The 24,588-nt window shown below is 44.8% G+C and overlaps 2 protein-coding genes across 3 annotated transcripts in view; one reads left to right on the forward strand and one right to left on the reverse strand.

The window, feature by feature from the left end:
* The window catches only part of SNX30 (sorting nexin family member 30), a 90,238-nt gene extending 83,352 nt beyond the window's left edge, over positions 1–6,886 (forward strand). The window contains exon 9 of the mRNA XM_039866904.1: positions 600–6,886. Coding sequence (XP_039722838.1) covers positions 600–659 — 60 coding nt within the window. The 3' untranslated portion in view covers positions 660–6,886. The remainder of the gene's footprint in view (positions 1–599) is intronic.
* A 2,759-nt stretch (positions 6,887–9,645) lies between these two features.
* SLC46A2 (solute carrier family 46 member 2) lies at positions 9,646–19,235 on the reverse strand. 2 transcript variants are annotated; one of them, XM_039866906.1, is made up of 5 exons: positions 18,994–19,235; positions 17,916–18,909; positions 16,430–16,513; positions 15,869–16,025; positions 9,646–10,528 (listed from the first exon to the last, which is right to left on the reverse strand). In XM_039866906.1, the coding sequence occupies exons 1-5, from the start codon at positions 19,042–19,044 to the stop codon at positions 10,471–10,473; spliced, it is 1,344 nt and encodes a 447-aa protein (XP_039722840.1). In that variant the 5' UTR covers positions 19,045–19,235; the 3' UTR covers positions 9,646–10,470. The 2 variants fall into 2 exon arrangements, with proteins under 2 accessions (XP_039722840.1, XP_039722839.1); XM_039866905.1 differs by having other exon boundaries at positions 17,916–19,235.
* Positions 19,236–24,588: the final 5,353 nt, after the last annotated feature.

The raw sequence follows: 24,588 nt of genomic DNA on the forward strand, positions 1-24,588 counted from the left end.
TTCATAGAGTTATTGTGAGGACTAGTTGATAGTGAATGTAAAATCCACAACAGCATTTGGACATAATGAAACTCAGTAAATGTAGCATTTCCTGTGCCATTTTCCCCTTTTGGGAGATCCAGGTATGGCGCATACAGGCAAATCTGAGATTGGTGAGGAAGAGTGAATTTTCCACCCTCTCGGAACAGGTGGCTGGCTCATTCTAGTATGATTTACATCCTCATGCATGCAGCACCCATATCTGGAGTCATGTCTCCATCCTGGCTGACAACCTAGGGCCTCATCAAGGGTGTGCAGCCTGCTGTCTCTTCTGCTTTTTGAAGAGAAAGAATTCCTTTCCACTCACCAGACATGAGCCACATAGACAGTGCGCGTAGGCCTTGTAGAGGCGCTGCTGTCTTTGATAGAGATGGAGTGATGTATTCAAAACAAACACCTGCTATTGCCCCTGTTTCTAACAGTTATGGATAATACATTGGTGTCATTAGACAGAGGTGACCCAGCAGGATTGACAAAAGGTAGATTAGAGCAGAATTAGGGAGCCGATTCTGAAATCCGAAACTCGATGCTGATACTGTGTGTGCGTGTTGTTGTTTCAGTGCCTCATGGCGTGGGAGTCGATTATTCCACTACTGCAGGAGAAACAAGAGGCCAAGTAATTTCCTATTGGGACAGAGACTCTCTACCTACACAGGGCACGGCTCCCCACACCGGAATGTCCCTGCAGTGCCAGAGAGGCGGCACTGAGAAAAACCACAGAAACATCTCCTTGTGTCTTTCTTTCTTTTCCCCGGCTTCCTTTGTCTGACAGTTGTTTTCAATTATTATTTATTCCCTGATGGAGTCTGTAAGGCTATAGTCATCTCTCAGCGAAAGAAGCATACCTCCGTGTGGTGAAGGAACTTCCGAAATGGAACACTACAAAGATTTGAAACCGAGGGACAAAGACGACCCTCAGCTGACATTCTGACATCTTGTTACAGTTTCCTGTTTTGGGACAGCGGAGTTGCCTGTCATGGAAGAGAAGCCAGGTCCCGCTTTTGAGGGACGTGAAGAAGACCTGGATAGAAGGCAGCTCTTGCGTTCTGTTGGATACATGGTGGCTCTGAAACTGACCTCGGTCGACAGTGGCTTGTCTCAGCCTAGAAGGAGGTGTTGGCACTTCCATGGAAAGTCTTTACTGAACAGTGTGGCCTGTAGCTGTGAGTGTGGCCTGCTGCCTGCTCGTGATGATTGACACCTGTTTTGTGGTTTCTGGACAATTTAAATCAGTGTCTAAATGCATCTGTGCTGGAGTGAGCAAGCTAGTGTCCTTGTCCTTATGCGATGCCTCGGGGAGCTGAGGGGGCAGTGCTCCCCAGACTTGTTTCTGACACTAGAATGCAGTAGATTGGAAACTGTTCTTTTGTAAAATGAAAAAAGGTGCATTTTTCTCTGTGAAGTCCTTCAGTGTTTTTCTTTTGCTTGTCATATGTCATCAGAGTAGAGACTAGGCCTTTTAGGCAATATCCATTGTCTTGAAGTCAGAGTAGCTCCCCGCTTGTTGAGGTTTTGGGGCAGATACCAAGCCCCGCCTCCCACGTCTGCTTGTGCAATTGCCTTGACCTCACCAAAAATTCCTAGTTTCATGTTATGTCCACCGAATGTTTGGGCAACCTTTTGGTGAGAGGCTGGTATGTCGTTATTGACACAGTCGAGATTTCATAAACTCAGTGTGAAGTGTCCTACATGAAGTGCTTTAACCCTTCATATTTCCTGGTCAGAGAGAAAAGTCACTCTCTGGCTGGGCCTCCAAGATGACAAGTGCAACAGTGAACTCTTTGCTTCTAGTTAAGCTAAAGTCTCAATTTGCAGCCAAATTCCTGAGGACTGCTGGCTGCATCTAAAGTCTTTATTTCAAACTATTACCAGGTTTGCTTTTCAAGTCTACACAAAACAAGCAGGCAAAAAAAAAAAAAAAAGAATCTTCCAACTCATTTGTTTCCTTCTCCTGAAATGAAGCTACATATGTCATATTTGTGTTCTTTTTTCATTCATGGCTCATTTCTATAAAATTATAAAGCTGAGTCTCAAATAAATGATAGTATTTTTTTAAAAAATAAAACAGCTGTGCTGAGACACTGCCATATGTGCAAATACCAGTCAGTGTGCAGCATGTTGAAGTCACTTCATTCTGCTTCTAACGGCAGAGTTGACCTTGTGTCAGCCACCACTGTTATGCTGTTCTATGTCAACAACTAGTTTGGTTCTATGTCATCATGTTTGAAAAAGTCACAATTTAAGTTTAATTTTTACATCAGTTGGTACTTGACTGTGCTGTGAGACCCCATTTGTGCCATTCTTAAACCCTTTGATGTGAATTTTCACTTTGGTACAATTAGAAATGATTTGTTGAAGTAGAGGAGAAGAACAGCCCATCAACCCTGAGTAGTGATTCATTGTTTCATTCTACCTCTAAACTATTATGTTGACATGGGTATGGATGCCTGGGTCCAACCTGACAGCTTTCTGGCAGAATCGGGGTATATATCAAATAGTGGGTTGATGACCCTCTGTTGCTGTTTGGCAGAAGACACTAGATTGACCCGGGAGCGAATGCTCATCTTTGGGAATTTGTGAAGCCTGCTTTATGGGATGTGCGCTTTAAAAACGTTGCCTAGTGTAACATATACTTGGAAATAACTATGGAAGGAATTATAAGAAGACTAGAGTCTAGTCTGCTGCTAGTTGCCAAAGCCCAGGGACATTTCTGTATAAGGGTTATTTGGGGAAAAAGGTAGCACTTCAAAAAATCAAGTTCCTGGGACATATGGGCAAGGGAGTGGGGCACGTAGTCATTACACAAAATAAAAAATATGAGTTTTAACTATCCTCCTTCACAAATGCAACTTTGTGAAAGGTCAGGACTTTTGACCCACGCGTAGTGTCATGGGAGTTGGGTTCTTCGGAGACTTTCGGAATTTGCTCTGAAGGAGAACTCTCGGCACACACAGTCACATTATTGGAGGCAGAAGACTGGCTCAAAAGGGATTCGGGCATCTTGGAATTTTGTCTTTATTTGGTTGGTCCCCACGTGATGGTGCTTTAAGACACCAGAGTGAGCTGGAACAAGGCAAATTATCCTCCTTCATGCCACTGGTAGCAGAGCTGGGAAAACCAGTATGTTACAGACTGCCTTGGAGAAATGGTGTAGGCTGGCATCTGATGAGGCGAGGAGGCTGGACCAGAGGGAAAGGGACAGTAAGCAGTGAAGGAAGATCTCAGCCCTCCCCACCCCCAGGGCTCCTCTGGGCCCCTGAGGGTCAGCAGCCCCAAGCATTCTCCTCCTCATCTCCATCAGCACAAAGGGGATTCCCTGTGAGAACTGTAACCCAGAGACTTTTGTGCCAAAGACTGCCTTGTAGAGGCTCCATCACCACATCCTTTTTGGTTCTGCAAAGTCGTGGTGCTGAGATCACTGACTCCTGCTCATGTTTATTTTCCAGGAGAGTTTTGCTTGCAGATGCGTCTTACCTCAGGCAGACATGGACAGGTTTTGAAGCTTGAGCACACGTGAGTGGAGTGGAAAGTTCACTTTCCTGGGAAGTGAAAGGTTTCATTTACCCAGATTAAAAATCCAGGCTAAGGCAGAAAGAATTCCTGGAAGCTGAGCAAAGTTTAGAGAGCAAATGATGTTGAAGAGAGCGGTTGTGATTTGTAGCAGATATGGACATTGCTCTTCCTTACCATGTGGTGGATCTGCAAGAAGATTCTAGGCTACTCTGCTCAAATCAAGGAACCACTGCTCCTAATGGAGGGAACATCTTATACTGCCGGGTTTGGGGTTGATCTCTCTCCTTCAATAAGACTTAATAATAATTCCTGGTGAACTTGGATAAGTGTGCTTATGGAGGTGATTGGCTCGTATTTCACTGTGCTGCTCCTTGAACTAACCAGACACCTTTCTTTAGCTAAAATAAAACCCAGCACGATGCTGGAGATCATGGTGAATGTAACATGAGTTTGTCTTCATGCCAAAATTCAGCCATACCCAGAGTGTGTTCTATATGTTGAATTGAATGTGTTTTCTCAGTTGCCATCCACATGAAGAAACTAAGTGAACACCTGCTGCCCATTTCTTGCGAGGCTGCCTTTTATGATGGAATGACAGGAAGTCGCACTTTGGAGGAGGGCATGCAGGCCACGGGGCAGTCTGTAAGTTCCTCTCTTAGGGTGGTATCAGCCCAAGAAGCACTCAGAGGTTGTGTGACTTGGCCCTGCCTTTGATAGCATTGACATCATGGGCACCTGGGTCTGTTTTGGTACCATTCATTGGACTGCAGAAAAGTCATTCTCTATACTCTATCCTGATTGGTGAGAAATGACAGAGAGCGAGGTCCAGAGTGACCTCCTAGGTCTCTACCTTGAGTGGTGATTCATTGTTTCATTCTACCTGTTTGGCTCTTGGGATGGGTTAGAGCTGGATTCTACTCCAGCTGCCCTAACGGGTGCCTCTGCTCAGAAGATGGGCTGCTTATGGTCAGAGGGGCACACCAGCCTGGACTTCACCTTCCCAGATGCCTGCTTTAAAGGCCTGTGGAAACTGGGTAATCTAATTATAAGATTGGGGTAACAGTGCTTTGGCCATCTCCATTTTAAAAATTATGTTGGGAATGTGGATTTGCCTCTCACTTTCAAAAGTCCTCAAGATGGCAACAGACTGGACGTGTCCTCCCCTTATGTTTTCTCTATGCTCATGGCAGGTGGCATTTATCAGTAAACTTAAGGAAAATGTCATCCCCTGGGCCAGACTTACAGATCGAGCTGGGTGCATTTGTGTTGTCCTCTTCCTCGTGGTTTTTAAAATTCAGTGAATAAACCAGAAACCCATTTTTTTTAATCAACCCACTGAAGAGGTGGTTAGCCTTCTGTTTGAAGGATATCTGTTCTCCCCACAGTTGCGCAGATCAGAGCATGAGCAGGGCTGACTGTGCTAGAAAAGGTAGGGAGGGGCTTTGTTATAGGGGTTTGACTGTCCTTTCTTAGTCATATGTTTGAAATGCTTTCTGGGTATGGCTGTCTTAACCCCGTTTTGTGTGGCAGAAAAATTGTAATCCAGGTGGTTTTTACTACTATAGATAGCCTGTAAGTAAGTGCTTTGAAAAAAAAAAAACCAGTAAGATTTTTTTTTTCATGTTTAAGCATTCTGTGTATTTAGCACTTGAAAAGCAGCAAATCCAGACTTTTAAAAATGCCATAGACTGTTAAAAGTCTAATTCTACTTTTCGAGAATTTGTCAACACCTATTCAAATGCCTTATTCTTCAACTAGTGTTTTTTAGAATCTGGATAAAAAGAGTTTTCAGAAATGTAATCAGTTGTTCAGCCTAAATGCTAGCAGTCTAACACAGCTGGTCCTCAGTCCTCTTAAACAAGCCAGAAAGTGAGGTTCATAGTTAAGGCTGCCCTTTTGGGAGGAGAGAGCTAAATATTGCTATTGCCAAATGATGTTTTTGATAATGTAAGGAAACACAGGGACCACAAAACTGTTTTGTTGTTGTCGTTGTTTAAAAGTGTGAAAGATTAATTTAGTGCCTTTTGGCACACTTTTGATTGTAGAGAATATATGGTATCAGCATCGACAAATCACATAGACACAAAAAGCTCTATAGATTATGACAATATTAAAGGTTTACCCTGATTCTGCAGAACAGTTTTTAAAGAGATACTGTGGGGCCTCAGAGCAGCGTGTTTCAGAAGGAAATTCTCCACAGGTTGAAATGCCAAAAACATAAAACCTATTGTGTTGACTCATGTAATTTAGTACATTTTAACAGAGCTTTTACTGTTAAAACCAGTGATTCTTGTACACGTACCTCTCCTGGCAGCGCCTCCCTCTTACTGCATGATTCTGGGTGCCCCACAGGCTGGGTGAAAGCAGGTAATACCTGTCAACAGCCCTGTTTGACAGGCTGGTTCACAGTCTCAGAACAACCCTCAAGTCACAAACGATACTAGAAAGAAGAAAGGGGGATTGCTTTTTCCTCAGTGAAGAAATCGGAAAAGGAAAGTAGATTGCAAACAAAAATGGGAATCGGTATGTTAACATCATGCCCGTGTCAGCTGGGCCTTCATCAAATAAACCAGCAGCTGTTAACAGTCAGCACCGTTCACCTGGACACCTCCTCTGAGGTGTGGGTCCTGTCCAGTAGACGCCCTGTCCGTTGTACTTCTGTGTGCCTGCTCCCTTGATGTCTATGAGTTGGGAGTGCATTGAGAAATGATGCACGCCAGATATATTCCCATGAAATCGACTGCCAGCAGACTTTCTAACTTGTATTTTAACTTGTTGAAAAAGAGATAAAAATTTTTGCTTAGGTCATGTCCAAATTACGGACTTATTTTTAGAAATCATTCTTTACATTGAAAATTTTAAAAGGAAAAAAAAACCTTCCGAGGTATTGATAAAGTCCTCTGTGTAAATGTGTTCTCTTCTCTCCATGCTGCCATTAAGCCAAATCAAAAGCTGTGAAAAAAAAAAAAAAGTGCTCGAGGATGTGTGTCGATGAGAAAGTGATTTATTTACAAATCGAAGTCTTTGTTTCATGAAGCTACCAAATTTTTAAAAGAATGTTACCTTTTTTCCCCTCGTTAGGGAACCCAGAGATTGTAAAAGTAAAAAGGTTTTGTTGCATTTTTGATGCTGGCACGAGGTTTTTGTCCACTGTTTTTCATATATCTGTGTATAAAAAATTCTGTCTGTTGTTTACTATGAGATTAGTGTTACATTTTGAGATAAACAAAAGAATTTGTATTGCTTGATAAAATGTTAGCTTGGAAATTTAAAAAGGTTTCTTTACCTCAATTAACTTAATGGACTAATAAACCTATAAAAGATGCTTTCTTTACCTTGGGTCATGTTCTCATTTGTACCTTTTTATAAGAGGAAAACCTGCGTGCCTCTTACTGTTTTTTCTCTCTTTGAAGTTTGCCTGCAAGAATCAGGATATATGGAGCAACAGGAACATAATGTAACTGAACTAATTTTATTCTCCCATTCTTTATAGATTTATCCTCAATTTATCGTCTCCTACATCCAAAAGTTGGCACCATTTTGGGGAAATGAGAAACTACCTGGTATCTGTACATAACCATCCCAGCAAGCCTAGGAAATTACATCAAGGATTTCTTCCTACTGCATCCCACAGCAAAGCATGACCTCATATTCTGGATCAGAGCCAGTCATTTCTTGATTAATTTTTAACTGCTATGATATCATTTAAAAATCTGCAAAGAAAAAAGAAGTATCTGTGTTTCATTAGAGTGCTATAGGGTGTTGCAAATTAGAGACCAGAATGCTGTTAAGCTTAACCGAATGGCGGCAATGTACTGGAAATAGACTTAAACTGGCGTTAAACTTGGCTTACTGATAGTAGACATCATTAATATAGGTCTGCAGTCATACAAAATGAGGCAGCAAGGTGGGATGAAAGGGAGAGAGATTTGGGATCAAATCTCAGCCTTTTCACTTACCAGCTATGTGGCTTTACACAAGTCACATCTCTCTGAACTCCAGTATTATGACCTTTGAAATAAAGACATGCCTTCCCTGAAGTGTTGCTGATAGAACTAGCAATAATATGTACAGAGCACCCAGGTGTCTGTTGGGCGCTCATTGTATACTAGCCCTTATGGGAAGACTCTTCCTATTACTTGTTTAAATATGGCCAACTTAAATATTAAGAACATTCCCATAGCAATTCTTCCTGTATGCTTTGCCATTGAAAATTTATAAGTGAGATATACTTTTTTTTTTTTAAACTTTGGATTTAAGAGATTACTATAGTGAGGGGAAGGAGTCAGAGAAGGCTTGGAGATTTCCAGTCTAGGAACCAGGAGGTGAACTATGAAGTCCATCAGGAGAAAAATATAAAAGATGGAGTGAGTTTAGATAGTGGGATGGGAAAAGAAGAATTTGGTTTGGATTTATGTTTGAGGAAATCCAAATGGAGGTGTCGATTGGGTTGTTGGAACGAGATTTCTGGAGTCTGTGGGAGTAAACTAGATTACTTGGGGAGAGAACTAAGGACACCGCTTTTGGGGCCTCAAGATTCAGGATGCAGGAAGAGGAGGATGGGGATTCAGGGAAAGATTTTAAGGTGAAAAAGGACCATAGGTTAGAACAGTGGTTCTTAGGCACAAGGGCTTGTGGGAACACCAGTTGTTGGGCCCCACCCCTCGAGTTTGATTCCAGTGGAGCCCAAGAACTTGCATTTTTATCAGTTCCCAGGGGATGCTGATACTGCTGGTCCAGGAACTACACTTTTAGAACCCCTGTGTTAGAACATCTGTTCAAAGAAATGGTGACCTGGGGAGAGTAGAAAAGGTTTGAAACTGCTACCCTAGTGACTGGTGGGGTTGCAAAGGAGCCAATACTGGGGCTTTGAGACCTCAGTTCAGGTTAAAACCCAGAAGTTTATGGCAGGGTCAATTTAGACAAATAAGGGCATTTTTCTAGATATTGAGAGCAAGCTTTTCAGGAGCAGGAATGAAGAGGCCAATGCTTAGATTCATTCAGGTTGGGGAACTGGTCAGGGACTGGGGTGGGAGGGAAGGAGTCAAGAGGAATGAGCATATTGGTGAGAGTTTAGATAGGAGCGTGGCCTTGAACTCATCCTTCCCATCTCAACTTCCGTGTTTATGTTGCTTGTCTCAGTGAGAGCCTCTGCCTTCTTCCTAGTTGCCCCAAACCCAAATCTCAGTCATTCTTGCCTCCAGCTACCTTACCCTCTCCAGTCTATCCGTCACCAGCTCCTGTTGACCTCTGGCTTCCAAATATTTCTCCCGGTGCATCTACTTTTCTCCATCCTCATAGCTTCTCGCCCAATGTCAGTCCACCATCATCCTTCACTGGGGTTACTAAAAGGGTCTCTCTGCTTGTTTCCTTTCTGCAAGTCTTTCTCATACCTTCTTCTACCAATTCATCCTCACTGCTCTTGCTGAGATACAAAGATAAGCATTCCATGTTCCTGCTTAAAACCTTTCAACAGCTATCCCCTATTCTTCTAGAGAGAAACTTTTCTTGAAGGCTTGATTTTGTGATGTTCCTCCGTACCACTCCAGTCCCATCTCTCAATTCAATCCCCCTTGATACCCCCCCTCCCTCCTTCCCTCCCTTCCTCCTTCCCTCTCTCTGCTCTCTTCACATTGAATTCTTTTATCTTATGATATTTTCACCTTCAAGCCTTCCAGATTGTTGTTTCATGTGTCAGGAATGTTCTCCAGCTTCTGACCTTGGTAACCCTTTATCCTTCCAGTCTTAATCATGTGCCACTTCTGAGAAGCCCTCCCTGCTCTCCATGTTAGCATTGATTATCGGATACATCACTACCTTCTGTTCTGTCTGCTCTGCCCGCTAGACATTCTGTTAGGGCAGGAACGGCCATGTGCTTGCTGTATCTCAGCACCTAGCATGGTGCCGGGACCTTAGTAGATGTGCCAAAAAGTTTTGTCCGTTCGCTGCAAGGGATCAGAGATACAAACCTTCTGAGCCCAAATGCTCTGAGATTTAAATGCATTCTCTAGCCTTAAGTTTTACCCCAGGATAAGAATGTCATCTCTATAGTTATAGAGGGACTCTGAACTGAGAAATAATGAGTCACACACATACTATGAATGTTGATTTTACTAGGAAGTAAGTCTGCTTTTATATACGTAGGTAAAATAAGGAGTGAAAATATCTCAAAACGAAGTGGCTCTTAGCATATTTCGTCTCTCCTCTCTCACCAACACCACTCACTTTGGGAAGTATTCAATTTAATATTCCATTAAAGAAAAGGTCTTGATATTTGCTTCTTAAAAGCAATAGTAACCACGACAACAAAACTACCTTGAAGCCAAGAGCCTGAGATCTAAATCTCTTCTGCGTGTTCACAGCTAATAAGGCCTCAGGAAGAAAGCTAACTTTTTTTTCAAGGTTTTATTTTAGTAAAAAAAAAAAAAAAGCTGATGTTCACTGTTGGCAGTTCTTACAAAACATCCCTTCCACATTCCTTTCAGGCTGTTGAAAATGTGTGCCTTGATTTGAATTCTCACATGGGACTCCTGGCACCACACCCAGGTTAGCTATACCTTGGAGTCTGTAAGGCAGTTTCCGGGAGGAAAGCGGCTACTATCTGAAGCCCCTTATAGCATCTGGCATGGCTGTGCATGCCGCTTGCATGTAACCCTTAAAGTTCCCACTCAACTGCCTGCAGAACCTAACGTCTGCCTAACAGAGACCATCTGAAAGCTGATGTCCATCACCAGGAAAAAGCTTTCCCCTACCCACCAGGGACCCTGAGCCAGAGCAGGTCATTCTGAGGCTGACTCTCGCTGGAACTCAGGTTTCTTGGGCAGTGGGTTGCTTTGGTCACCAGTTCCTGGTCTCTTCCTTTGTCTTCAGAGGGGTCTGGCCTTTGCTGATATTTCCAGCTCCTGCAGGTCAGCACCTTTATTTTTCTGTGATGTCTGCATATTTCAACCACGAGGCTTGTTTATAGGCCACAATGCTGTAAGAATTTACAAGAGAGAATTACAAGTGAACAGCTGGAATGGGGCAAAGATGTGCTTTCTCCTCCCTACAAACAGTGGGGAAGGCTCTAGGCACCTCCTTATCACAGACAGAATGAGAGGCTCTATCCACTGTGGCATCAGCAAGTGGTACTGAGCAGAGAAAGATGGCCCGAGGGAACTTCTCTCATTCTAGGCTTGATCCAGTCATGTAACTTGAGTCCTTTCACAATACATTTTCTTTTTTTCCTGGAATCTCTTTCTGTCTTACTTTTGCCTGAGGATGAACTCACTCCTGTATCTCAAGATCAGGTTAGCTAATTCCAAGCAGAATTAGCTGCCTCATCTTCTGCCTTTCCAGAGCCTCTTTATCTCTTCTGTAAATCATTACATTGTTTAAAAATATTTGTAGATACAATAATAATAGGAATTAGGAACTCTGAGTTGAAGTCTTGGATCTGTGACTTTTTTCATGTCTTCTGGGGCCCTCAGTTTTCTTGTCTGAGCTCTAGGTCCCTCAGATTCTAAGCTCTTCCTGATAGATACACAACATCTGGAGCTGCTGGTGAGCTTCATTCCAAACCTTCTAAGGGAAAGCTCTGTGGGAACTTCCAAACACTGTGATTTCCCACCTTCCATGAGCCCCAGGGCTCTACAGGGAGGGGCACATAATGTACTTAAAACAAAACTCATTGTATTACAAAACTGGCAAGAGGAGAGCCAAGACTTGGAGGTAGCCCGCAGAGGACCATATGAACTCCGGTTGCAGCCTTGACTCCACAGCTGACCCCCACCATGGACCACTACAGCACAACAACATGGCGATGGCCAGCCTCTGACTTCGAGGTCAGCCAACAGGCAGCATTAGGATCGGGATGGTCAGTAGTGCTGGTTAGTAGCATCGCACCCTTCTGACAGATCATTCATTCATTAAACTAGTGCTTTCTGAGTATTTCTTTTATGCCAGGCTCTCTGCTGGTCACTAAATAATCATCAACAGTTCAAGCTATGAAGAAAAAGAATAGGAAGCTTGGGGAGCATCTAATAGAAAGGTCTAATTTAGATTGATAAGGGGATTTTTCCAAATCTTCTTTGAGAAAATGGTGTTTTAGACCACAACTGGCTTGGTCGAGAAAGTCGTGTGGCTGAGAAAGGGGGAAGAGCATGAGTGGAGGCTACTGGGGCTGAAGCATAGAGTAGGGAGGGTGGTTAGTGGCAGGGATTGGAGGCTAGAGAGGTTGGCAAGGCCAGATTATGCAGGACCTTGTGGTCCATGGTAAAATGTTTGGGTTTTATCCCAAGAGCCATGAAAGCCAAGTGCAGAGCTTTGAGCAGGAAATGACGCGCTCTGATTTACCCTTCAAAGAGATTGCTCTGGCCACCTGGTGGAAAGAAGATGGGAGGGAACAAAAATGGATGTGGGGAGAATGGCTCAGAGGCTAATTCAGTCATCCAAGTGCTTTGGACTAGGAGTGGCGGCAGAAAGATGAAAAGGATGAATTTGAGGCAATTGTAGAAGCAGAATCGGTACAGCCTGGTGGATTGGAAGTGGGGGAAGGAAGATGAGGGAGGACATTGGTGACTCTGATTTCTACCCTGGGTGAGTGGTGGTTCCATCTAATGAGATGGAAAAGGCTGGCAGGAGAGCAGACTTCGGGCATCAAGAACCCAATTGTGGAAATTTAAATGATAATTTGAAGTTTTGAAAGTTCCTTAGGTAATTTAGAGAATATGAAGTGAGAAGACAACCCAGAGTAGAGCCCCAAAGAAGTCTTCCATTTGGATGTTTGTGGAGAAGAAGCAATCATAGACGTAGGAGAAAAACTGGGGGCGCGAGGTGTTGAGAAAGCCAAGCAGCAGGTCAAGTGCCACCCAAGGAAAGAGTGATCGACAGTGTTGGAGGCTGCTGAGGAGCGATGTGGGGTGAGGATTGCAGTGAGTCCACTGGATTCAGCTTCGAAGAAGTGATATCTTAGCGAGAGTGGGGGACATTAGACTATAGTGTGTTGAAAAGTCAATGGGAGGTGAGGACGTGAGACAGAATGTGCACACCAGCCTTTGGAGAACTTCACTATAAAGAGGAGGAAGAGAGAGAGGGTGGTAGATCATGTGTCGGTCCTGGTGGGAAGAATTCAGGAGAGAGAGCCGCTAACTAGTGCAGTGAGCTCTCTAAGGAGGTGGGAGAGGTGGCACCCAGATACCAGTGACTTTTCTAAGAAGCAATGTCATGTAGTGAATAAGAGAGACTGCCTGGGTTCAAATCCTGTCTGCCACTTCGTAGCTGTGTAACCTTTGGCAAGTTGCATAATACCTTAGAATTTGTTTCCTCATCTGCAAAATGGGAACAATAATAGCAATTACCTCAGAGGACTATTTGAAAAAAATTAAATTGGTTAAAATACATAAAATATTTATAGTAGTGCCTGGCACATATTAAGAATTATTTAAGCGTTTGCAATTATTATCATTTTTAAAAAGAGCGGGAAAGGAGAAGAACAGAATGGGTGCAAAAGAGCCTAGGTTTAGGTTTGTTACGTTGCGGAAGATGAGGCCGTTCTCCTCTGATGGCTTCTATTTTTTCTATAAAGCACGAGGCAGTAGCTGAGCACATGCATGCTGGGTGACAAGTGGGCCGCGGGCGGGGCAGAAACAGATATTTATTTCCTCAGCATCTCCTTATAGCATATAAAGAAGAGCAAGCAGGAGAGGGCAGGTTCTCGCAGAAATGTGAAATCAGCTCACTTTGGTACCAGGAAGAACCAGGGCCAAAGTCCCTTCTTGCAAAGAGGCTGTTGGCAGCTGTGGCAGCTGACCTCTCCTGCCAGCCTTCTGCCCTCAACCGCCTCCTCTCTCCCCTGCTCTGACATGCCTTCCTGGGTTTTTATGTCGTTGGAATGTAGCTCTTCTTTGGTTAGGAGGTTCTACTGGTCTTTCCTGTTGATCTTACTTAATAATTAATGGTCCAGCCTTGGCCTCTTCTAGCTGTAAGAGTTTCAAGATCTCACTTAGTGATTTCGTGGAAGGGAAAGGTCATGGAAACACTGCCCTTTATGCCAGAGGTCCTCAGTCCTGGTTGTACATTCAAATAACCTGGAAAGGTTTTTAAAAATTCCTGTGCCCAGGCTGCATCCCAGATCAACTGAATCAGAATCTCTAGGGGTGGTATCCAGACATCAGTAATTTTTAAATCTGTCCAGGTGATTCCAGTGTACAGTGAGAGAAGAAGTCTATGTTTGCACCTGGGTCTCTCTACTGCTAAATGTCTACAAAAGAGAGAAACAATTAGCAAGTACTGAAGCGTCTCATTCACATATGCACTCAGTTACTTACTTGATTGGTTCAAGATTCTGTTCCTGCTTCTATGATATAAGATCATGACCACCATGCATGGCTTAATCAAGATCCCGTGCACGGGATGTGTGACTGTGTACAAATACATGTTACAAGTGCATGGGGATGGGGGTGAGATGTCAAGGGCAGCACACCTGCTTCACATGCCCTAAAATCTCTTAAGAAAGGCAAAGCATCCTTTTTAGCACACATGTGAATCAACGAAACTGAAAAGGAACCAATGATATTTTCTCGTTGCTTTCATTCGTCTGTCTCTCTCTTTAGCTATGACACACATTAACTAGTCAGACTTCTTTTCTTTTGTTGTTTCATGGGTTTTGTTTATTTGTTTAGGTTAAAGAGAATATTTCAACCAACTGCCAATCCAATAGGACTGGATAACTTTCAAGTGGCACAGCTACTAATCCATTACTCACTTGGACAAAGAGCTGGGGCTCCTGAGAAGTTCACATTGCATGCTAGGTCTAGTTAAGCCCAACCCATTCAGCCAAGATTCATGAAAACAGGAGCACATGAAAAGGCCTCAGGGCTGGGCAGTTTGAGGACAGGTCTAGCTCAGTCCTATACCTGGAGAAAATGAGAACTGGGCCAAGAGGACACTAGTAATCATGCCTGCTGTTTGCACAAATTCTATCAGTTGTTTGATCTTCATATCTTATTATTCTCTACTGTGGAATAGAGTAAAAAAGCCTTCATGATTGACAGCTCCTGTCTTTGTATGCAGGCAGGGACCTATATTGTGATGAGATGTGAGAATTCAAAAAAGAGCCTTGCCACCATCCACTTCCCACTTCTTCCTCCTGCCTTCACTTATTTTCTGCTCTACTGCCTATCATGCTACCATTTCTGATATGTACAGCTCTCACGTGCTCCGAGACAGGCCCCTTTAAAATGCAACTCTACATAAAATCCCTTGTGCCTTATTGAGGATAAATTTATCATATTCCTTTTTCTTCTCGTGGGATTGATACAAGCACGAGAGAACCTCACTTTAGCAGAAGGGGTAAAAGGGCCTAACAGTCCAAGCTGTGCTGCCTTATATGTAGCCACTAGACACGCTTGAAATGTGACTCGTCCCAACTGAGATGTGCTATCAGCATAACATCCATACCAGATTTCAAAGACGCAGTAAAGAAAAATAAAAGCTCATTAATTTTGTAAATTGATTACATGTTAAAATGATAGTTTGGATAGAGTGGGTTAAATCACATGTTATTAAAATTAATTTCGCCCGTTTTATCATTTTTAAATGCGACAACTAAAAAATTCGAAATCCCATAGATGGCTTGCATTTGTACTTTCGAACTGTATTTTCATGGGACAGGGCTGGTCAAAGGCAAGACTAATCCACGTGGTCCAGTTGGGTGACGACCTAGCCTGGTGCTCTGGCCATGGCCTTGGAATGCCTCTCCCTGGATGTTCCAGCTTTTCTCCTGACTGTCAGTGCTTTTCTCCTATACGTCAGTGCTTTTCTTTTACGAATGAGACAATTCTTCCAAAAGACAATAAAGGAATTGCCCAAGTCCTACAGGAAACTCACACAGTCCAGTGGCCATGAGCTATCAGGGGCACTGAGCACAGAGGCTGCCAGGTGCCAAGCCCTCAGAGGGCACAGAGAAGAGTAAGTACTCGGAAGTGAGGCAGGATAACTGTCACCTAAAGGGAGCTAAACCACAGAGGTCTGAGAGGTTCAAGAGGGTTTCTAATCTCAGCCTCTGATTACAAGGAAGTGTATGAGGCTCCTATAAATAAACTGTATTGCAAAACTGCCAGGAAGTGAGCCAGCTGGTTGGAGGCCTCTGTTCATTACTTATGAGTTTGGAGAATTCCCAAAAATTAATTTGGGGGAATAGCAGAATTTTTTCTTTGTGAGAAAACCTACTGAAAATTAAATAATGTTTTATGATAATGGGCTAGAGATGGCCCAACAATTCTTGACCTAAGCGCCAGGGCCACAGCACAAACAGCAGACACTGCTCCCACCTTACCCAATCGGGACGATGGCCAAGAAGGAGAGGAAGGAGGAGAGAGCAAAGCAGGTGCCGACGAACTTTTCCATGGTGAGCTGATAGATCTCGTTATACATCGCAGATGTCACCACGAAGGTCAGTGTCAGGGACAGCTGCAGGATGACAAATACCTTTCCTGTGGAAAAAACAGAAATTATCAAGAAGATATGCTGCCGTCCCTTCCATGATCCCAGCTAGCCAAGTCTCTGGGGAGCTCTCAAGAGACCCCCTCCCTTCTCACGACTCTGTCTTCATGGCTCATTTTACCAGGATTCCTGCCTCCATCCAGTTGGATCTACCTGTGGCCTATGAATGGCAGTGTCTTCCTTTGACTGTGGCTTTTCGGTAACTGCCTGAGTCTTTTCCGCCCTCCCATATTCACTTCTTCTTCCCTGATGGATATCGTTATGTTCTTAGAGTATTTGAGATTGCTTCTGGAACTCTCTCACATGCCTTCTGCAAGCCCAACCCCTGTGTCTCAAGCCCAGCAGCTCTGAAACAGCCCAGATAGGGAACCTCAGAGAGATTCTTTTTAATCACCATAAGAAGAATCCTTTATGAGTTTGGACATTGCTGACCGGATGGTTGCGACAGGGATGAGGGCGAACAACATGACGGCTCGAGCTGAAAAGAAATCACAGAAGAACATTCCTTACTGTAGCTCAGCCTAGGCCAAGGAGTAAATTAGAATAAAACAAAAGCCTCACTTAGAATCCCCTTTCCCCATAACTCTCACATAGCTTGTCCTGGAAGAATAGTTTCTCTGCTGGCAGACTTGTGCCCTCCCTGGGGCAGGTTGACTCCCTGAGCTCTGACAGGGCTATAGATGCTGCAGACTATTCTGCAAGATGGCGGGGCACAGCTGACATGGTGGCAGATGGTGAAAGGTGTCTTCATTGGCTAAGTTAGGTGGTTTCTAGGGAAGCAGAGCTGATGTCACTGAAGTGACTTGAGACTCCTTTCTTTGCCTCCCGGGAGAAAGGTGTCTGCCCTCGCCACTGATGAACACCCCTGAGAGACAGTCCATTTTGGCAAACCGCATCTAGGAATGTGTGCCACTTACACAGCTGCCACATGCCTCTCCTTCCCTCAAGCTCCATCCATTATCCCGATGTGATGTGTGAACGAATGTGTGTGTGTGTGCAAGAGAGATGGGGATTTAGAGGTGGCGAGAAAGGAAGGGGAGAGAAGGACTCTCCCTTTGCACATGGCCTTTTTAATTGGGAGCTGGCCAAAGGTAATCTTGCCATCTTGTTGGGTGTTTTCCTGAAGTGTGTGACCTCAGCCAAAGGACAGTCAATGGTAACCCTCTAGTTGTTCTTTCTAATATGTTAGCCACTGGCCATATGTGGCTATTTAAATTAACTAATATGAAATAAAATTTAAAATTCTGTTCTTTAGCTGTACTAGCCGCATTTCAAGTGCTCTAATAGCCACACGTGGCCAGTGGCTACTGTATTGGATGAAACAGACACGGGAGACTTCTATCACCGTAGGAAGTCCTGTCAGCATTGGTGTACAGCTCTCTGCTTGCGGTGGCCTGAGCTGTGTCCTCACGTGGAAACTTCATTCTGCTTCCTTGAGGGAATTTGTTACATTGGTTGTGGAAGGCATTTATGGAGAATTTTTATTCATTTCAAAAAAGCCCTTGGTTGGCCTGAAATGATTTTGATGAAGGGACTTTTTCAGTTGGATTGCTTAATGTTTTATCACTTTAAAACTGGGAAGAAGAAACCCAACCCCACCCTGAAGCCTCTTCTACGGCCTCCAGGCACCACCGACCACCCCTCCCTTGACCTCCTAGAGCCACGGAATATCACTCTGGTAACTTTTCAGCAGGTGACACAGAGAACGCAATGCACTGTGCAACACAGATAAACTCTCAACTCCCTTGAACCTCTTAGGTAGCAGGTATAATCCCTGGTGCTGAGCTGGGACCCTAGACCACAGAATTCCTGGTGTCAGCCCCATGACTCAGGGGGCCGGCAGTGTCCTCATCCTACCTCCCCACGAATGCCAGACTCACCAATGTAGAACATGTATGTCTCTTTCACAAACGCCAAGAGGAGGGCTCCCGTCCCAAAGGAGACCATCCCAATCATGATCATGGTGGTATCCTGGAAGCAGCGGGAGAAAACTAGGACGCCCAGGAAGCTGGTGATGAAGATGATGTAGCCTGCAGCCATACCATAGCCCACCTGCACTTGGTTCCAACTGAGAGGCTCCCTGAGCACAAAAAGGGGCATCACGTCCACTGTGCCCACCACTGCCAGGTCGTAGATGATGGCACCCACGAAGAGCAGGGCAATAATGCTTTTTTGGGGCTTTCCTTTCCCAAGAGATAGAGGGTGCCCCACCACACTCTGCTTGTCTGGCTGATCAGGATCCAAGGTGCGGTATGTGCCAACTGTGCCAGACACAGTATCCACCTCCGGGAGTGCCTTGCTGGGCTTGGCCACTGACTCAGGGACCTTCAGGACCAAGAGGCTGTACAGAAGGGCAAAAGCCGCACAGCTGACACTGCAAGCTGTCAGCACCAGGCCCTTCCCAGACTGCCCAGACGCGGGCTGGAAGAGATGCCCGGAGACCATGCTCCCACAGAATCCTCCCAAGCCCATAATCAGGTCAATAAAGATGAGGCGTAAGGAGCGGTGACCCTCGGAGGAGCCAAGGGATCCCAGGGCTACAACCCCTGACCAGTACGCTGAGAAGCCGCCGCACAGCCCGTTCAGCGCTGCCGCCCCGTACAGCACCTCCACTGGCCAGTCCCACAGGACCTTTAACAGCAGCCCTAGTCGGCAAAGCAGGATGCCCAGCAGTGCCACGCAGATGGAGATCTTGCGGTGGTAGCGGTCGCTGAGCCAGCCCAGCCCATAGGCAGACAGCAGGGGCGTCAGGCCCGTCACGAGGCTGTAGATGATGTAGAAGTTAGAGATGGCCTTCTGTTGTTGGTCCTCCTGAGTCCCCCGGGGCGACGGGCTGGCGCTGTGGTTTGAAGAGGCTCCAGCCCCGAAGGACGCCTTCACCACCAAGAGAAGACCCGCATCGTAAAGTGAGCCGGCCACCTGGGTGGAGGCCACCACGGGCTCAATCCAGGTCCTCACCTGAAGGCAAGGCAGGGGGCCCCTGCAGGGGTAGATGGTCTCGGGGCCCATGTGGTCTCTCTGATGGGAGATGGAGGGGCTTGCTTGCTGGCCGCTGCTCCGGAGGGCCGGGACTCAGCCTCAGAGCGGAGTGTGAGCGGTGCGTCCAGGTGAGCGCAGGAAAGGGACTAGTGGAGCCGGGCTCAGGGCGCGTGTGACTGCAGCCAGTCGAGCTGCCAAGTGACTTCCCAGGCCGGGGCCACTCCTCCCCAGCCAAAAACCGCCCCCTGCCCCGCCAGCCCAGCGGAGCTGGAGCTGGCGTCTGCCCAGGGAGCGCCCGAGTCTTGGCCCCCTGCGTCCCACCCTCTGGCTGCCGCGTCACGCTGCTCCGGCAAGCGCGTCCGCCTGACGAGGCATGGATTTCCCCACAGCCAGGCGTGCCCGGACCTCCTGCAGGTCGCGGGGCCTCTTCCCCTAGGGTTTGTTACTGCACAGGCTGAGACACCCCACCCCCATCCCACTCCCGCCTCCCCAGAAAGGGATCAAAATTCTGATGTCCCTGGAACGCAGATTTGGGCGAGGGGTGAGGTACCTAAGATTCTGCCTGGGCTGTGAGGTTTTATATGTTGGGTTTAAAAGCAAAGGGACCCATATGCTGGGTAGCACAGACACAGAGAAATAAAAGCTCACGAGTGCTTATTAATATATCTTTGAGATCTTGATCTCAGTTCTTTCAGATAAATACTCAGCAGTGGGATGCTGGATCATATGGTAATTCTTTTAAATTTTTGAAGAACCTCTGTACTGTTATCCATAAAAGCTGCACCATATTTTGCATTCCCACCAAGAGGTACACAAGGATTCCTCTCTACTTTCCTTCCTTCCTTCCTCCCTCCCTCCCTCCTCCTTTCCTTCCTTTCCTTTCCTTTCCTTTCCTTTCCTTTCCTCCTTTCCTTTCCTTTTTCCTTCCTTCCCTCCCTTCAGCCCTTCCTTCTTCCTTCCTTCCTTCCTTCCTTCCTTCTTCTTCCTTCCTTCCTTCCTTCCTTCCTTCCTTCCTTCTTTCCTTCCTTCTTTTTTTGATAATAGCCATCCTGACAGGTCTAAGGTTATATCTCACTGCATTTTCATTTGCATTTCCCTGATGATTAATGATGTTGAGTATCTTTTCATATGCTTGTTGGCCATTTTTATGTCTTTTTTGGAGAAATGTCTATTCAAGTCCTCAGACCATTTTCAACTGGGCTGTTAGTTTTGTTTTTGTTTTATAGTTGAATTGTAGGAATTCCTTATATACTTTGGAGATTAACCCCTTATCCGATACATGGCGTACAATATTTTCTCCCATTCTGTAGGTTGCCTTTTCACTCTGTGGATTGTTTCCTTTGCTGTCCAGAAGCTTTTTAGTTTGATGTAGTCCACTTGCTTGTTTTCAGGATCTTGAAGAGAGATTAGTACTCTTATGTTCTTTGCAGCATTATTCGCAATAGCCAAGATGTGGAAACAACTTAAATGCCCATTGACAGTTGAATGAATGAAGAAAATATGGTGTATACCCACAATTGAATACTATCCAGCTTGTAAAAATGAGGAAATTCTGTAATTTGTGACAACATGGATGAACCTTGAGGACATTATGCTAAGTGAAATAGCTAGTCATCAAAAGACAAATACTGCATGATCTCACTTATATGAGGTGTTTAAAATAGTCAAATTCATAGAATCTGAGTGGACTGATGGTTGCCATGGGGAGGAAAAAATGAGGAATTACTAATCAACAGGAATAAAGTTTCGTTAGGCTAAATGGTAACCTCCAGAGATCTGCTATACAACAATGCACCCATAGCCAACGATAATGTATTGCACACTCACAGATTTGTTAATTTGTTAACTGTTCTTACCACAGTTAGAGAACATAGGCCATCATGGGACCCAGTGTGGGCTTCAGTTTTAAACCCCAGGGCCAAGGGAGAGACGGGGAGGTCTTGCCAGTCCTAGGTGTCCCTCCATACAATAAAACTGGACTTTCTGGCAAGGGGTAGAGATCCCACCACAAAGAACAGAATCACCAGGGTCATCTCCTGAGTAAATCCTCAGGACCTTTTCTACTTCTTCGAGATTGCTCTCAGGTTATGGGCTCACTGCTCTGGACTGGGCTGAGACCTCTGCTTCCTAGGCTGCCTTGCTTCCTCCTCTAAGCACACACTTCTGCAAACAGGACCAAAGTGATGGCTGGTGCAGGGGCAAAAATGGTCATGCCCAGGGATGGAGAGTCAAAACACACAACTTCTCTCTTTGTCTGCTCAATCCCGACATAGCCATGACAGCTTGGATGAGCAGGAACCCAAACTCACACAAGGGAAACTCAAGTCTGCAGGGAGAGTTTATAAAGCCAAATGGATAATGTACTTGCGGGTGTAGGGACCAAACTCTAAATGATTTTCTGTAGGTATGTGTCTTCTAAGTAGTTTGTAGGTGAGCTATAATTTTCTCTATCCCTCTCTGTCAGGCCCAAACAACTCTGCTTTCTGTGAAGAGAAAGACCCACTCGGTCTCCTGCTTCAAGATGTGCCCTGTGGAGCTAGCCTGGAAGTCCCCCGAAAAGCTTCCTCATGTCCCTCTTCCTCCCCCTCACCTAGGCTCACCTAGACTCACCTGGGGAGGTACTGGTTTCACCCAACACATGCCTGGCTCTCCCACTCCATTCCTAACCCTGTTTTTCCAGAGGCTGCAGCAAAGCAGTCCAATCAGCCTGTTCCTGTGAGTGTCAGAGGCTGCAGGGGATGATGGACAGGTTGCGGGGGAAGATGGTATTCGGCGGTCAGATACTGCCATAAAAGCAACAACCTGAACCAGACAGTCCCCTTTGGCCATTAAATTAAGGAGTCTTGTCTATTCTTTGCACTGCAGACATTAGAGAGTCCGTGGTATCTGTTATTCCCATCCTCTTGTGAAACCAGGGAAAATCGATGGGCCTTTGAGGGATTCACACAAGATATAGGACAGGTCTGGTGAGAGTGGGTCATTACGATGCCAGTCAGCCAGCCAGCCTTGGGACACTCTAGTCATGGAGTCTAAATCCTCTGACGCAAAAATGAACTAGACCCAGGGAAGTTGGTGTTTCCCAGTTTACACAACTGTGGTTTGTATTATATTTTCATCATGTCCCCATTACTCCTTCCATCTCTAAATGCAGATCCCAAATGAGTTAATGCCTGGCCATCCCCTCTGGCCTAGGGTACCAGCAGGGTATAGCCCTTGTGCTAAGTTGGACCCCTGACCTTGCCACTTTAGTCTCAAGTCTGGCTTTATTCAAGAGTAATGAATAAGTTCTCTCATCTTTCACATTGATAAAGTCACACTATCGGAGGAGAAAGAAACTTAAAAAAATAAAGGAGCAACTAACATCCACTGAGCCCTTACTATGTACTAAGCACTTTACAGGAAAAAATTAATTTAGTCCTCTTGGGACGTCTATGAGCTAGTCTATTGTCTCATTTTATGGGTGGAGAAACTGAGGCCAGCGAGGTTAAGTAATCTGCACGAGATCACATAGCTAGTAAGCTGGGGAGCCAGTAATTGGTACCAGTCTTTGAAAGCTTATAGCTATGGGGAATTTTATTTGAGGGTGTCCTCTCGACCAACATAGGAATGTGGAGAGGAGCAGAAACACCTTAGTCATTTTGCAATTACCATTGATCAAGAATGTATTGCGTAAATGGAGAGGAACGAGAGGAGTGGATGAAAGTTTGTTTATTATATGTATATCCCAGGCACTTTGCAATCAAGTAGGAAATGTTTTTATCTTCTTTACAGATGGCCCCCAAATGCAATTTAGAAAGGAACAGCCTGTTTGGAAAATATCTTTGATCAGTTAAAAGGTAAATTCCCCAGGCCTTGATTTTAGCTGTGGAGGAGGCTTCAGAAATGGGGAAGAATCTCTGTTCTGAGTCAAAGAGAAGAACTTGTCTGAGGTTCTAAACGGGAAGAATGAGAGAGAAAGTAGGGGAGGAAGAAGAGAGGGACAGAGGGAGGAGGTGTGGGAAGGAGTGAGGCTGTTGGTGGGAAGGGTCATGACCGTAACACCTGGTGTCAGGGTGGTCAGAGGGACTTCAGAAGGATAAGAATATTTAATATGGATTTTAAACAGCTCACTGTGTCCCTGTGCAGACGGATTCTTCCTGAAACCACTCCCTGCCTCCTCAGTACTTTAGAAAAGTCTGATCATGAATGGTTTGTGTGAGTGAATTTTTTTTTTTTTTGGTGGAAATCAGTGAAGGGGCTGTGATTCATGTCTGGACAGACATATGCTGAGCAGTGATCATGAGGAAACAGGCGGAAGAGGAGACCATGAGAACACAGGACTTGCTGAAATCTTAGATGGGCTTAGGACTTTCACAGCTATGGACTTGGGGAGTTAGGCCATCTGATCCAGATCTGGAAGCCCAGAGAGACCTTTGCCACTGATGTGCGGGCTGCACTGATGAGGAACGTGTCATTCTTTTTAATGTTAATATTTCAGGGGCTTGGGTGAGACTTTCCCCAAGACATTGTAAGCAGGGAAAATAAGATGCCCTCCAAAACATAAATATGTCATGGAACAAAGCCAAGATGTACAAACTTATCCTAGGAGACAGAGACAAACCTTGTCAGTGACCACTTCTTTTGAGGGTTTCCCAATGGCTGGTTAATTGCTACATGCCAGAGGCAGCTCAAGTCCCCTGCCTGATCACGAGCAATCTTCTAGCTATGATTTTACTTCCCAAATATAGTTGCACACAGGGAGAAAATGCAACTACTTGAATACTCCAAATAATTTCTCGTGGCAAATTAACATGTTGCATTCTGATTTATCTATCTGCCTTTCTAGTTTGGTTAGTGTGCCTCTATCAGAGACATAACTTCCCTTTTTATGTGACGATGAAGTTTTTTTTTAATTCTGTCCGGCCGAGAGACCCCATCTATAATAAATTTATCAAAATAATGAATGTTATCTGTGGATACTCTTGGGAGATTGTTTAATTGTCCTTTTCACCTTGAGATGGCACACTAACATTGCTCAATTTTATAGATGAGGAATCTGAGATTTAGGGGGTAGCTAAATCATTTGCACAAGGTTCACCCAGAGCCAAGATTCAAATCTAGGTTTGTGTGACTTCCGAGTCTATGCTGTTTTCATAGTGCTCCATTTTTGACCTAGTCAAACAGAAGAGATATATTTTTTGAGGGGAGGGAGAGTTCAGAATGAAACTCTAAGATCCTTTTATTTAATTATTAATATTAGTAAAAATAATTCTTTAACCTTTTCATAAAATGGTCATTGCTTTAGTTTGTCAGGATTGATAGTGCTGCCATAACAAAGTGCCACACTGGGTGCCTTAAACAACAGAAATCTATTTTCTCACAGTTCTGAAGTCTAGATATTTGAGTTCAAGATTTCTGCAGGTCTGATTTCTTCTGAGGGCCCTCTCATTGGCTTGAAGATAGCCACGCTCTTTCTGCGTCTACACATGGTACATTTTTTTGTTTTTATTTGTTGAATACTTTCCATCAAATACAGTTAGCTTATTCCTAAGGTATTTTCAAATTCAGTGGTTCATTTGTTCATTCATTATCTAT

Source organism: Pteropus medius, unplaced genomic scaffold, assembly GCF_902729225.1.
Source record: "Pteropus medius unplaced genomic scaffold, Ma_sr-lr_union100, whole genome shotgun sequence".
NCBI lineage: Eukaryota > Metazoa > Chordata > Mammalia > Chiroptera > Pteropodidae > Pteropus > Pteropus medius.

Excerpts from the sequence above, each read along its gene's own strand:
- SLC46A2 (XM_039866905.1), bottom strand. The coding sequence starts at position 19,044 with ATGGGCCCCGAGACCATCTACCCCTGCAGGGGCCCCCTGCCTTGCCTT. Across the intron at positions 16,026-16,429 it reads CATAAAGGATTCTTCTTATG|GAAAGGTATTTGTCATCCTG; the intron begins GTGATTAAAAAG and ends TTTTTTCCACAG. Across the intron at positions 10,529-15,868 it reads TTGGCCATCGTCCCGATTGG|CATTGTGGCCTATAAACAAG; the intron begins GTAAGGTGGGAG and ends AAATTCTTACAG.